Source organism: Babylonia areolata, chromosome 12 (assembly GCF_041734735.1).
Source record: "Babylonia areolata isolate BAREFJ2019XMU chromosome 12, ASM4173473v1, whole genome shotgun sequence".
NCBI lineage: Eukaryota > Metazoa > Mollusca > Gastropoda > Neogastropoda > Buccinidae > Babylonia > Babylonia areolata.
Genome location: NC_134887.1, coordinates 25,345,488 through 25,360,748, shown reverse-complemented (window position 1 = coordinate 25,360,748; position 15,261 = coordinate 25,345,488). Strand labels below are relative to the sequence as shown.

General features: G+C 43.3%; 1 protein-coding gene across 1 annotated transcript; it reads right to left on the bottom strand.

Moving 5' to 3' along the window:
• Positions 1-1,685: 1,685 nt before the first annotated feature.
• LOC143287871 (adhesion G protein-coupled receptor L4-like) lies at positions 1,686-14,292 on the bottom strand. Its single transcript, XM_076596108.1, has 6 exons — positions 14,213-14,292; positions 12,840-12,955; positions 10,600-10,787; positions 9,150-9,220; positions 3,487-4,504; positions 1,686-1,883 (listed from the first exon to the last, which is right to left on the bottom strand). The coding sequence occupies exons 1-6, from the start codon at positions 14,290-14,292 to the stop codon at positions 1,686-1,688; spliced, it is 1,671 nt and encodes a 556-aa protein (XP_076452223.1).
• Positions 14,293-15,261: the final 969 nt, after the last annotated feature.

The window sequence follows — 15,261 nt, the reverse complement described above, 5'->3', positions numbered from 1 at the left end:
CCATTCTCAGTGCCCCCCACACTATGGTATGGCACCGCTATTCCGCTCCACCGAGCTTCCTGCCGACAAGACCTATGAGCTGCAGTCTTTTTCTGTGATCCTGGAGGACGGGATTGGACAGGACAGTTTCACTTCCTTTAAGGGATCTGACACCACAGCTACACTACGTAAAGGTACATGCTGATCCTCGCCAAGCAGCGAAGTGCACTGACAGACATCACATGACCGACAATATTGGCGAACATCCTTGCGCAACCCTGGCCAGTATACGTGTTGCCACACTTGTCTCTGCTTCCGACAAACCTCCAGATGCCCTGCCATGCGTATGTCATGTACCAGGGAGTTGGCCTGAGGCCCAGAGGCACTACCAGCTGTTTGATATGCTCCCCTCTCTTGTGGGACCTGCGGTACAAAAGGTCCCCTTGCATCGTGCAAGATGCCATTCCCTCCCATCCTGTGTCAACATTGGACATTGTTGCTTGTCTGAGACGCTTGAGGGTGGGGTCTTTAGCCTGAATGTGGAGTGATGGCCTAGAGGTAACACATCCGCCTAGGAAGCGAGGGAATCTGAGCGCACTGGTTCGAATCCCGGCAGAGTCGCCAGTATTTTCTCCCCCTCCACTAGACCTTGAGTGGTGGTCTGGACGCTAGTCATTCGGATGAGACGATAAACCGAGGTCCCGTGTGCAGCATGTACTTAGCGCACGTAAAAGAACAGGAGTTCAGGGATAGCCTGTATATGAACTCTCCAAGTTATTAAACGCTTCCCAGGCCTTCCCTGTCAAGGAGCTAGTCAGATAGAGCGAGCGAGTCTTCTTCCATAATACTGGAGTCAGCGACTACCTCAAAATGATCCAGAAAATCATCGACATCGTCGCCTGGACGTAACTCTGGAGGAGTCAGCATTGGAGGGGCAAAGGTAGGCAGTCCCACTGCCAGAGCCTCCCCTCGGCTAGGTTCCATAGCAAGGTGTGTGTGAGCTAAAAGCTCAAACCTCTCTCGCTCTAACTGCCGAAACTGTCTCCTGTCGACGCCTCTCCTTCCTTCTCTCCTCCAGTCGACGCATCTCCTCCCTTCTCTCCTCCTGTCGACGCATCTCCTTTCTCACCTCCTCCTGTCGACGCATCTCCTACTCCCTTCTCTCCTCCTCCTGTCGACGCATCTCCTCCCTTCTCTCCTCCTGTCGACGCATCTCCTCATTTCTCACCTCATCCTGTCGACGCATCTCTTCCCTTCTCTCCTCCTCCTGTCGACGCATCTCTTCCCTTCTCTCCTCCTCCTGTCGACGCATCTCCTCCCTTCTCTCCTCCTCCTATCGACGCATCTCCTCCCTTCTCTCCTCCTCCTGTCGACGCATCTCCTCCCTTCTCTCCTCCTCCTGTCGACGCATCTCCTCCCTTCTCTCCTGCTCCTGTCGACGCATCTACTCCCTTCTCTCCTCCTTCTTTCTTTCCAAATACAGGATGAGGGATGCAATGTCGTCCTCCACTAGGGAAGAATTGTCTGGCATGTTAGATTTAAAAAAACAAAACAAACAAAAAAAACCCGGGAAGTCAGAGTCCCAAGAGCGCCAGTGACGTACCCAGTGCCTGGGGTGATTACCTCAGAACGAACTTGGGTTGGGCTGGGGAATCTTGGACTTGTAAAGGCTCCTCCAGGAGTGGTGACATTTGCCCTAACCTCCGTTAGAGTAACTGAGGGGTGTTGCACTGAGTACCCATCATCTCCTTGATCCACGAAGGGAACTGCTGAGAAATTCCGAAGCCAGAACCCCTTGTTTTCAGCAACGGAGAACCCTCTCCAACGTCAACCACCTCTTCCTTGGCTATGGCCGTGGCTGACCTTGTAACCGGCCCCCAGTAGGGACCTTTTCCCGTGACCGACTTAAAAGACATCACAACAGAGACACACTGACACTACGCCCAAACAAAACCGATAGTTTAGGTGAGCACACGGAAATGCTGGGGTACCGCTATGACTAGCTACCACCCCTTGTGTATGCCTAAAACGACATAGGAATCAGTGTAGACTACAGGGTACCACCAGTGGGAACGGAACTCCAAACCCCAATGAGTGGAAAAAGAGGCGTACACTGAACTTCTTACTGTATTCTCTAACTACCCACAAAATAAGAGAGAGAGAGAAAAAAAACCTCACTGCATTGTCAATGGGAACATAGACAAAAAAAAGTATCCCACACGATAGACAAACAAAAGAAATCTTGGGATATATATATAAAACAGAAACAAAGAGAGAAATATCCACACTATCTAAATACAACCAAGAAATAATATTGCAAGAAATAGAATTCACAAAGAATATCGAACAATGGAAAGAAAGAATAGAAGAAAAAACAGAATAAACAGGGATAAATACATAGAGGAACTACGGCAAATCTGTTTTATGGAACTGTCACTGCCACTGGCAGGGTCTTTGTCTCACTCAAAGGAAGGGATTGATCACTTTTACAATAAAAGTTGTCCTCTTTGTCCCTCTTGTACGCCCACACTCCATTTCATTCAATCTGGTGTATACAGGATCAATTTTGTAGCCAATTTCTCTTCTTGTGGCCCCTGGTATGATATTCGTCTTGCTTTAAAAGAGGGATAGAACAGTTTTCCAACGAAACTGTCGGCTTCTGGCCTATGGTAGGTTCATTCCCTCCATCTCATGCAAACTTCTGGACGAATAAGATTTGTTGCGAAATTTTCTTATGATCATCTCTGGTATAGTCTCCGTCTCACTCAGACTGCTGGATGGGTCAGTTTCATTGTGGGTGTTTCCGATTATATTCCCAGACGAACTTCCCAATGGAATACCTGTATCAGTCATGTCAATGTCCTCGGGAATTGTAGTAATGGCTGAATGAAGAGTTGATGAATGTTGTCCTTCAGTCATATTTTCCACTCCGACGTGTGTGTCATTTTCGTCAAGTGCAACGCGTTTTTTGTGTGTAAGGTTGTCATTTGGCTGAATCACGTTGTCATTTGCACTTGGATTTTTTCTCAGCGAGAATAGTACATTTTTCTTATGATTCATCAGCGAATGAGATTTTAAGTTAGCAGTAACATTTTTTGATACATTTCTGAAATTTGAAGACTTCGCATGATTGTTAAGAGCTGTACTTGACGCTTGCGCATTTGACACTGAGCTTGTTCTGTTCAGTACCGTTTCGCTCTTGTTGCCACTGTCTTCTAATGCTGTGTTATCTACATCCACATTTAGCATCCAGGTGGACTCCGTACCCATATCTGCTTCTGATTTAACCGTGTCAGCAGCCATACCACTTAAATGGTCGAACATAAGACCATAATACATCCGAAACAGATTATTCTTTCCTTTTCCCTTGCTGTTCAGTGGTGTTTCGTTTTCTTCAGGTAGATTCAAATCGGTCCGTTTCCAGCCTGTTAAAAGATCGTCCAGAATATCATTTCTGCGATTATCACTGAATCCACTGTGACTGCCTGACATGTTCCGATGACGTACACTTAAACGGAACGGCAGATCAACATTAAACTTGGTCAGGAACCTTCGGATTAATCGCACATATTCATGTTTAACTTTGTCATTCACAAGGCAAAGAAACACAAAGATAAAACCACCTTGGCAAGCATTTAGATGAATGAAAATATAAGAAAACAACGCAGAATATTGGTTGAGATGAAAGATACCGAACAGATAAGTCACCCCAAAAAGGAAAAGAAGTATGACCACGCCTTTTCCCCACACAACCAATCTGGCATAAAAACTTCGGTTTTGCATTGCTTTTGATTTCTGGGAATGTTTACACATGACGTAGATGGCCAAAGACAGTATCAAGGAGTTGATGGCGATAACGATGAGGGCCGGTGCCATAAAACTCCATATCAAGGCATTCTCCGTGCTCAGCCAGCAGTACAGGCCCGCATTGTAATCGTTGAAGTGAAAGACTAAAGACACGGCCACTATCATGAGTGGAACGCCGTAAGCGAAGGTGATCAGGGTGAAATGCAGGAAAGGAGATAAGGGAGCAGCAATGTACTTGGTTGCATGCACCAGCATCACATACACAAACATCCCCTCCACCAACATCCAGGAGAATGTGCAGAGGAACGTGTAGTGCATGCAGATGGCTATGAACTCACACAGGGCGGTGACCTGCGTCATACGGATTCCATTGACAAATAAAATCTGACTGGCCAAAAGACTGGACATCATATGGACGTGCACAGTGCTGCGGCCACACCACAAGGCCCTGATGAACGCAAACGTGGCAACTGCCAAAGAAAGTCCTATGATAGAGATGGGTAGGCAGTAATATGTCAATACGGTTTGTCCAAAACTGTTGGTGTTGTTGACTGTCCTGGCCACGTTAACGATAAGAGCAAAGCTGGACAGGTGCTGGCACTGGCACAGGGTGTGTGATACGTTGGACTTCAAGGCGTGGCAACCTTTCTCCGACCACCTGTGTTCAATAGTGTCCCAGTATGCACACACATGGGACGACCCATACCGACTAACCACTCTGTGGCGAAACACAAGGCTTACATTTTCGACTAAACGCGTGTAAGATGAATCAAAGGCAGAAACGATGATAACATCTGAACCTAGGACATGTGTCCTAAAGATCCCTCCTGTACTTTCATCCCTCTCAATGTTAAAGCTCGCTCTGTTGGAAAGGAAATGTCCCCGTGTTCTTTTCAAACATGAAAACGCAACGGACATGCTCGTGTGACGCGCCTTGTTTCCAAAACGCTCAACACTTATTCGTGGAAGAATAATCTGATTTGAGCAAAGAAAATGTTCGAATGCTGTCTTTTCCAAATCTGATGCAGACAGATACCGCTGGGGCAATAAGTTAGTATGCTGGAGAGTCAGAACAAGACCTTCTGCATTTTGCGTTAATACTGAACCGGTCTGCAGCAAGCTAGCAGCTTCAACGGCAAACTTTTCAATGTGTGTAAGAAAAGTGGTGAAACCCTGGTTCTGGATTTGTTGTTGTTTCAATCCAGAATAGAAACTTGATTCAGATGTGATATTTGTCCACAGGCTCCTAAGGAAAGGAAATGTGCTTCTGTTCAGTTGGTGTTTCCATGAGTCTCTTGATGTTAAAATATGTGGAAGATGGACTGTCTCAAAGTTTGCTAACCATTTTTTTTTATCGAAGACCAGATCTACTGATTCACTCACAACTGCGTTGATTAAGAAACATGAGGTGATCGATGAGAATAAAATCATCTCGAACATCAGACTGTACACAACTGATCAAGACCTTGTACGCTTTTCCCAAGGAATTGTTGGCAAGCAGATTTCTGAATCTGTTTTCGATCACGCACGGGTAACGGGGAATTTCACAATCTACTCAGCTTTCTTTTGTGTGGCTGGTCACCAGGAAGGAAAAACAACGATTCATTCGGAAGAAGTTCTTGACTGCAAACTGGATGGACGTCATTCAGTTAAGTTCGTCATCACACTACATTATATCGTCATTACAGTACGTTGCGTCAATCATGAGACTTCAGCGAGAATTAGTTTTGTTTTCGCTAAATCAGTAAATGCATTGGTATCTTGCTGTGATTGCAATGTGATTTTTTGGTGATTACCCAAAAAGCCATTACAATGGGGAGACAAGTCTGTCATGTGACGGGCAACGAAACTGGTGATATGTATAATCAAAAACTAAAATGAAAACAGGAGTGAGTCCATTAATAAGATGGAGACACAGCAGAAACAGACTGTGGAAAAGCAGATATTTTGAATTCATTTTTTTTTCTAGTGTTTTTACAAAAGAAGATATAAGTACTGTACCTTCTCTAAATGCAGCTTCAAAGTCAAATGGTAAGATTTTGGATAGTGTAGATGTTTCGGTTGAGACTATAAAAAAACAACAACTTCAAACTCTGAATCCAAACAAAGCTTGTGGTCCAGATGCCATTCCTTCAAAAATACTAAAAGAGCTGAGTGAAGAGACTGCAGTCCCGTTATACATACTCTTTAACAAATCAATTGAGGAGAAGACTGTGCCCATAGACTGGAAAACAGCAACAGTTATACCAATTTTCAAAAAAGGAACAAGAACAGACCCAGGGAATTACAGACCAGTGAGCTTAACATGTATCATATGTAAATTATTAGAATCATTCATAAGTGAGGCTATTGTTAGGCACATGACTGATAATAAATTGTATGCTGAGTGCCAACATGGATTCCGCAAAAATAGGTCATGTGTGACTCAACTTCTGGAAGTGATGGAGGACTTTACAAAAGAGATAGATAAGGGAGAAAACATAAATGTGTTATACTTAGACTTCCAAAAAGCATTTGACTCTGTACCACATGAAAGACTACTAAAGAAACTGGAATCTTATGGAATAACAGGAAACATACTTGGGTGGATAAGGGACTTTCTAACAAAAAGAACTCAAAGGGTTAGGATTGGTAGTTTCTTCTCTGGTAAAGCTGATGTTATAAGTGGCATACCACAAGGTAGTATATTAGGACCTGTACTATTTACTTTATTCATAAATGATCTCCCTTGCGAACTAAAGAGTACATGCAAAATTTTTGCAGATGACACAAAATTATACAACTCTCCAAAATTCTATCAGGATTTACGAAAAGATATTGAAACATTAGTAAAATGGTCAGACACATGGAATCTATAGTTTAATGCTAAAAAATGTAAAGTACTTCATATTGGGAAATCAAACCCAGAGAAAGAATACATAATGAAAATCGGAGACAAAGAAATAAAAGTATCAAAATGTGATGAAGACTTAGGTGTCACATTTGACAAAAATTTATCATTTGACAAACATATAACAAATAGTATAAACAAAGCGAACAGAATGATTGGAATAATAAAAAGAGCATTTACATTTATAGATAATGTTACTTTCTTACAGTTATATAAACCATTAGTTAGACCTGTCCAAGAATATGGAAACACTGTATGGTACCCAACGCAAATAAAGTAGTCACAAGCCATAGAAAGGGCTCAAAGAAGAGCAACAAAGCTGGTCTATAGCATAAAAGATTATTCATATCAAGAAAGATTAAAGTACTTACAACTACCATCTCTTAAAGCAAGAAGAGAAAGAGGGGACTTGATACAGACGTACAAAATATTAAATGGGTTTGACGATATAATCAAAGCATGCTTTTTTGTACTCCAAAGGTAGACACTACAGGAAACAGTACAGACAAAATATTTAAACAGTATTCAAGAACAAATCTCAGAAAGTTTACATTTAGAAACAGAGTAACAAATTATTGGAACAAATGAACAAACAATATCAAACGTGTACCTAGTATAAATACTTTTAAGAACCCCATAGATAAACACGAGTTATTGACAAAAACTAAATATGACTTTGATGGATAAAATGACTGAGCTAGTCAACGACCTGACCAACAATGTAAAGGAGTAAATCTGAAGGGGCATAAAAAGCCAAAAATGGCTAAGTTGTATAAAACAACGCCCCAAATCCTGATCCTGATTTGAAGAATAAGCCTGATCATGAAAGACTCGCTTTCCTTAAGCTACCTAGTCTACAACACAGGAGGCACCGGGGAGATATGATTGATTGCTTTTGATACATACACGGAATCTACAAGACCACAAATCCCGAACTATCACCTGCAGTAAGTAGAGACAGAAGAGGTAACAGTTCAATGCTAAATAAATCACATTGTAGACTGAAAGTGCGCAGTTCCTCCTTTACTGAGCGAGTCGTTAATAAATGGAACGGTTTGCCAGACAGTGTTGTGACTGTCATCTTTCAAGGCTAGGTTAGATGCTCATTGGGCCAACTCTTCAAGTATTTATGATCCAGTGCTATCATTAGGCAACGCATGCTGGTATACTGTATCTAACTGAACGACGAACAGGCCTTCACAGGCCTTAAACGTCTGATTCAAGTTCAAGTTCAAGAATGCTATGACAAATGCTTGTTTTCTTGTTTATAAATACTAAATAGTTTAAAAATTATCCACGGCAGCAAAACAGGAAGCAGGAAAAGCAATTGGCCTACTATACATACATTTTTTTTTCCTCCTCAAGGACTTGCTGAGCGCGTTGGGTTTCGCTGCTGATCAGGCATCTGCTTGGCAGATGTGGTGCAGCGTATATGGATTTGTCCGAACGCAGGGACGCCTCCTTGAGCTACTGATACTGTAATACATGCTGTTACCTAAACTGAGCCACTTCTGTTCCTTTAATTTATTGGGCATAGGAATTTAGTTTCAGCACGCTGAGAATGCATCGTAAAACAGTTTCAGTTTCAGTAGCTCAAGGAGGCGTCACTGCGTTCGGACATATCCATATACGCTACACCACATCTGCCAAGCAGATGCCTGACCAGCAGCGTAACCCAACGCGCTTAGTCAGGCCTTGAGGGAAAAAAAAAGGTGAATAAGTAATAGATAAGCTTGCACAAATAAATAAATAATAACTATAATGTTAAAAAACAAAAACAAAAAAAACAAAGCCTTAATGGCTCAAGTGCGATTCCAGCTGATTTATACAACTACCAGAACAAAACTGAGAAGAGAAGCAAGGACTTCAAGACTCAATTGTGATACACACTTTATCGAAAACAGGAAGCATGAGAAGAAAAGAAGAGAGAGAAAATCGTTCAATTTTGTTCCGTATAAAGTATTATCAAGCTTTGGGGGAGGGGGGGCGGAAGCATTAAAGTAACAATGCTATGGTCGAAAGAAAGACTTTCTAACAGTGATGAAACACATCTGCATGCCAACAACCAAAATTGATATCTAAACTTTTTTTATCGCGATAAAATGATTACTGTATTCGAAGTGATAACACTGTTTAAATTATGTTATTTTGATGTATCTCGATTATCTAAGAAATATCTAAGCTTAAGGTGAAGAAGACGTTGCCATCGCCTCAGACGCACGGCAACATGTAGCCGTTTTGTCCAGATCTGCCTTCGCCAGGCTTACCGAAACCGTTGATTCAATTCCTTTTATGTTCATTCCAGTTGATTCAGTATTCACTTAAAAAATTCCATATGTAGTAAACACGTCGATGGTGTAGTTCGTGTCCTTTAGTGTAATCTGTCCATAATTTGTATTTCTTTTCTTTTAACTGCGAACAAAAACCACAAAAAACCGATGCCATTCCGTTCAGAAAGCGAAACTTGGCTCACACTCCAGCGTCTGTGAACAGCCAATTACATCTTTCTGGATCCAGAGCCTCAGCGCACGAAGCGTTCATGATCTGGAAATACGGTTTAATCCTGAAGACTTACAAGCTACAATTGGTATGACTAAAGATTTTTTCTTCTATGTTTAATCCAAATTTGATATTGGCAGACAAAGCATTTCAGAGAAATGAATTTGTTAAGTTTACCATGGACTCTCTCTCTCTCTCAGACACACACACACACACACACACACGGACATACAGACAACCGAACACGGGGTTATAACATAGACTCACTTTGTTTACACAAGTGAGTCAAAAATGCAGGTGATGGGGATGGAGGGGGCTACCAATACTTCCTCTCCTTCAACTCTGTATAGAGTCATTGCCCCAGAGACACACACAACTGTTCACTAGAATCCTCCAGGTCTGTTGGTTGTGTGTCAAAGCCTGGGTTTCTGCAAATGGTTTTCCAGTCCATTCTGTAATATTTTTTTCTGCCACCCCACCCCACCCCCTCCGTCAAAACACATGTCAAAATACATGACGTTGATTCAATTTGAAATGTTTTGGGTTTGTATACATGTTTGTGTTGCTTTGTGAGATTGATAATTACTATCTCCTGGTTTCCGATTATATAGACAGATATTTTGCCGTCTGTGATTGAAAACATATAAGATTTGTATGTCCACAAAAGTTATATATACTGTTCAAATAAGAAACGCAACAACCCTTTACATTGAACTTGCCAATCGGAAAAAAAAGTTGTAGAAAAATAACGGAAGAACCGAGAACGTCCAAACTTGTTACGCCGTTAAGGTTGTTCTTTTGACATTTCATTCAGTTCCAAAGGTGTGGTAAATGGGTAAGAACTGTCCAGTGAACCAAGTCAGAATCAGTATGGGGTATTTTCGCCCTGGGCAGCAATGACTGCTCGGCACCGGAGGGACATGGAACTGATGAGATGGGTGATCACTTGTTGTGGGATAACATGCCACTCCTCTTCGAGTGCTTGGAACACATCCTGCCAGTTTTCCGGCGCGTTGACCCTGGCTCAGAGCCGTCTGTCCAGCTCGTCCCACATGTGCTCAATTGGATTGAGATCTGGCGACAGTGAGGATCAGGGCAGCGTGTTAACGTTGTTAACAGCCAGGAAGACCTGCGCATAATGTGCCGTGTGCGGTCTGGCATTATCCTGCATGAAAATGGCGTGTGAGGCAGCCAAAAGTGGGACAGCATGAGGCTGCAGGATATCAGCCACATAGCGCTGGGCGTTCAAAGCCCCGTCGACTCACACCATTTGACTACGTCTATTGGCACTGATGGCGCCCCAGACCATTACACCCCCACCACCACGAGCAGGTGCTTTGTGGACGCAGTTTGGTACATAACGTCCGTTTATTCTTCAGAACGCCTCCTGTCGTGACGTTCCAGAAGGAATTACGATTCGTCACTGAATAGCACGTGGTTCCAGTGACGGGCTGGAGTCCAGAAGCGATGCTCGGTGGCCCACTGAGGCGGTCTAAGCGGTGGCGCCTTTTGAGAACAGGTCCTCTGACCGAACGTCGAGCGTGCAGCCAATTGCGGGTGATCTGGTCGGAGACATGTGGCACTCCATTCAATGCCTGGACTGTGGATGAGGCTGAAGGGAAGCGGTTTCACAGATGTTGTAGGCGAATAAAGCGGTCCTGGGCTGCTGTCATTGCTCTTGGTCGTCCAGTGCGTTGTCTGTCTGCGGTGACACCAGTGCCTTCCACTCTGGCTCAAAGCTAACTCATGATGCTTCGTGCCACGTTGAAATGTCATGCGACATCAGCTTGAGACTGTCCAGCCTGCAGTCGGCCAATAGCGTTGTTTCGTTGGGTCAGATGGTGCATTTTTGGCATTGGAACTTTTGCATTCAAATCCGATTCAACAGACTGCAATTTTTCTGGGTTTTATAGCCATAGTGCTCATTCCAAGAAGACATTTTATTCACTTCAAATAGAATAATATGGGCACTGAAAAAAAATTACAACCTCTCCATCCTTTATTTTATCTTTGTGTGTGCATGTGTGTTTTCAGCATCGTTCACTTCGTTGTGTTATGGTGTATTCGAGGGCCATTCAATAAGTGATGCACTTGGGAAGAACACACACACACACACACACACACACACACACACACACAACATTCGAGGGCCATTCAATAAGTGATGCACTTGGGAAGAACACACACACACACACACACACACACACACACACACTCGAGGGCCATTCAATAAGTGATGCACTTGGGAAGAACACACACACACACACACACACACACTCGAGGGCCATTCAATAAGTGATGCACTTGGGAAGAACACACACACACACACACACACACACACACACACACACTAAAACCAAACAAATTAAGATGTGTGCACCCACTCAGTCTCACAAATGATGCACCCTTATTACTATTCACAATCAAAGCCATACGATAATAAATTAACATTCTAGAGAATGTTATAAATTTGAAAGAAAAGCCAAGTTTGAAGCATTCACAAAAAGAGCTGAAAATGTGAACAAACTGAAAATGATTATCATTTGTTAGATACCCGTGGATTACAGAATGAAAACTGGAACAACTCATGAAGAGAAACCTTGTGAGCATTTTTGAAAAATGTTTTGACAGTTGCTGTCCAAGTTGTAAAGTTTTCTTCCAAATCAGAATTGATACTGTTTCTCTCTTATGGCACATTTATGTGTCACATCATACTTGTTGTCACACATATTTATCATCATGTCGTAATAGATAATAAAATGAAACAATTTGTGGGTTATTTTCAACACAACTTGCTTGCACCTGTTCATCTGATTTCCAATGCTGGTTTTACGCATCATCGTCTTGCCTGTCCCTCTTTCAGCATCTGCTTCCAAAGATACAAACCCCTTCAGACCATAACCCTAACCGTTCCACATCCTACCACACATACACAATTCTGACAACACCATTACACTATGTCATAGGATATCATATATGCACCATAATAGAAAAATGCATGCCTATGAATAACACTGGAAATCTTATACTCAACTACCCTGTGGTTCATGCATACTTGGCTGAAGTTTCCCACAGGTCAATGAATAATAAAACAGAACAAGTGCTTGTCATATGTAATTGTGGCATGTTGATCAGCAAATAACATGGAACAGCTTACCAAAGGAAATAACTTTCAACCATTCTGTCAATAACCAGTCATCCTGACATGTCACCAGCATTACCAGCTCCAAGTTCAAGACCATCATCATTGCCAACCCACAAAGTTCTTCAACCTGGTAGTGGTCTCACAACTCAGCCATTTTCCTAGGAGGAAATGCCAAGGTCGGAAGACCGTGAGGAAGAAATATAAACAAAAATATAAATGGCAGTCATTATCTGCACACAAACACACTTGAAGTCCAAACGTTGAATATTATGCTTTATATTCACAGAATAATTGTTCAAAGTAAAACAATGGGTGATGATAATAGGAGGTGATATATAATCTGTGCAACCACAGAATGTTATCCTCTAGGTAACTGCCCCATTTAACACTTAGCACAGACTGGTTCTTGTTTACTTCATCACTGGGGCTGACGAAACAAAACTTAAAATGTTAAAAACGTCACGAAACTTTGGCGTGGTATTTTCCCGCTGGCCATCCTCCCTTAGCACACAGTTCAACCTGCGTCACTCCTGGAGTCTCCTCCACTGTCAGCCTCCAGCCTTAGGCACCAGACATCCTCGGCGTCCACCATCGGCCTCTCCAGAAAAATGGAGAGCAGAACAGAAACCAGAACCCTGCACGAACAACTTCGACGGTCATTAGCGCCTGGCAATAGCCTCGCTTGCCCTTGCGTGTCAATGTGCACCCCCTCAGACAGCGTGCCATTGGCCAAATTGGCAGGTAACGTGTTCAGATTATTTTTTCAAAAAATATAATAGACAAATATATTTTTTCAGTAAATCAAAAAAGTCATAATTTATTTTCTTAGGAAATGTAACATATAAATAAACAATATGTATCTTAATTTGGAGCCAAAGTCCACAAACTTGCTGGTTACCATGGCAATGTCTGAGTTCCACACATGCACACACAAGAGCTCTACTTCACTGAGCAAATGTGCCAAAAATGACACTTGAATTTTAAATAAGTATGACTTTCGAGCAAAAAAAACCAAATATCTATCCATCCCTCATTTCTTCTTCTTCTTTTTTTCTCTCTCAATACATGCTCATTTATTCAACTCGACAAAATATTGACGAATTATTTACTTTACATTAAAGGAAAGGTACGAGCTGTGTAACTGCATCCTGGTATAATCAACAAAATTCACATCGCGCAAAAATTCACACAATACTCATGAGCACGACATTCGTGCCGTTTATGTAGCTAAATGGATGGCCCACAAATGCCATTCCTCGCCATAACGGAATGAAAAAAATATAACTTGATTCCTAGCAATGTCACATACCTCAACAGTTTTCATTGTTCATGCTGTACCGGCCTACAGCACACCAAACCGGCCCGTCACTGTGGCGTTGAACGCACTGGTCTAAAAACAAGTGGATAGTGCATGCCTCCTTAGAGCCCCTTCGCTAACTGAAGCCAGAGAAAGCGTTCAATCAGCCATTTTGCCACTTATGTCAGTACAGCGCGATGCGGTAACTTCATATGTGTAGCCGAGCGCTCAGCTGGCTACGATGGCTGTTTGACGACAGCTTTCACTTGCTCGCGGCGTAAGTTAAGCTTACCATCGTGTGTGTGCCTCCACAGCAAGTTTGCACTACGTGTCACTGCACTGTTTTCCTATAACTTTGGTAAATAAACCATTAGCAGATATCAATCAAGACACAACATTTGGCATGTCGCGGGGGCAAGCATAACATGATTTCATCGAAAATAAACGGTTACAGTTCAGAAACTACCACCAGTTAGCAGACGACTTCTCAACGGACTGACAGCCGGAAACAAGTGTCAGTTTGGCGCCCAGGTGGCTTCAGCTTTCCTGGCCAATGAACTATCCATCTATTTTAAAATAAGTGCACTGAACGCACCTGAGTTCAGCACACAGCTGATGACTCCCGCACGTGCTCTGCAGAACTGGCTGTTGACTGCTTCTCCTCTCACAAGACATGAATTTTAACTTTGCCGCCAGGTGGCAGCTCTGACCAGTCGCGGCTCGCACCACTACTGCGCAAGTCAGCTGAGCTGATTTCATGCACATTTTATCACCTCTGTGTCGCTTAACCCTTTAAACTGGTGGTGTGTCCATCGAGATCGATGATGACCATCGTTGTCATCCAGCTGGGGGATGGGGGGAGGGTGGTGGTGGGGTGGGGGGGAGGATGCTCATGAATCTATCTGTGAATGCGCAGATGGCTGAATAGTCCAATCTGCGCACGAAATGTTCGCTGACAGTTGGGGCAGACAAAGACAGGCATACCATTGTCAGGGAGCTTGTTTGCCCGTGACTTTCTGGCCTGCCTCTTCTGAACAGCTGCAGCAGTCCTGTTGGCCTCGCACAACTTGGCGCCTTTGTGCACAGCAGCGCGCCATTTGTCACGGTCCACTGCAGATTCCTCCCAGGAGTCAGGGTTGATATCAAACGCTTTCAGAGAGACTTTCAGAGTATCTCTGAAGCGCTTCTTCTGACCTCCGTGTGATCTCTTCCCTTGTTGCAGCTCGCCATAGAAGAGCCTTTTGGGCAGCCGATGGTCTGGCATGCGCGCCACGTGTCCAGCCCAGCGAAGCTGGGACTGCATCAGGATGGTAAAGATGCTGGGAAGGGTGGCTTTTGCGAGCACCTCTGTGTCTGGGGTCCTGTCTTGCCACTTGATGTTCAGTAGCTTCCTGAGGCATGTTGTGTGGAAGTGGTTCAGCTTCTTGGCATGTCGTTGGTACACTGTCCAAGTTTCGCAGGCGTACAGTAGTGTGGGGAGAACTACTGCTCTGTAGACCTTTAGCTTGGTCTCAAGACTAATGCCTCTTCTGTTCCAGACATTTGCATTGAGTCTACCAAAAGTTGCGCTTGCTCTTGCAATCCTGACGTTCACTTCATCGTCGATGGTCGCATTTCGTGACAGTGTGCTGCCAAGGTATGTGA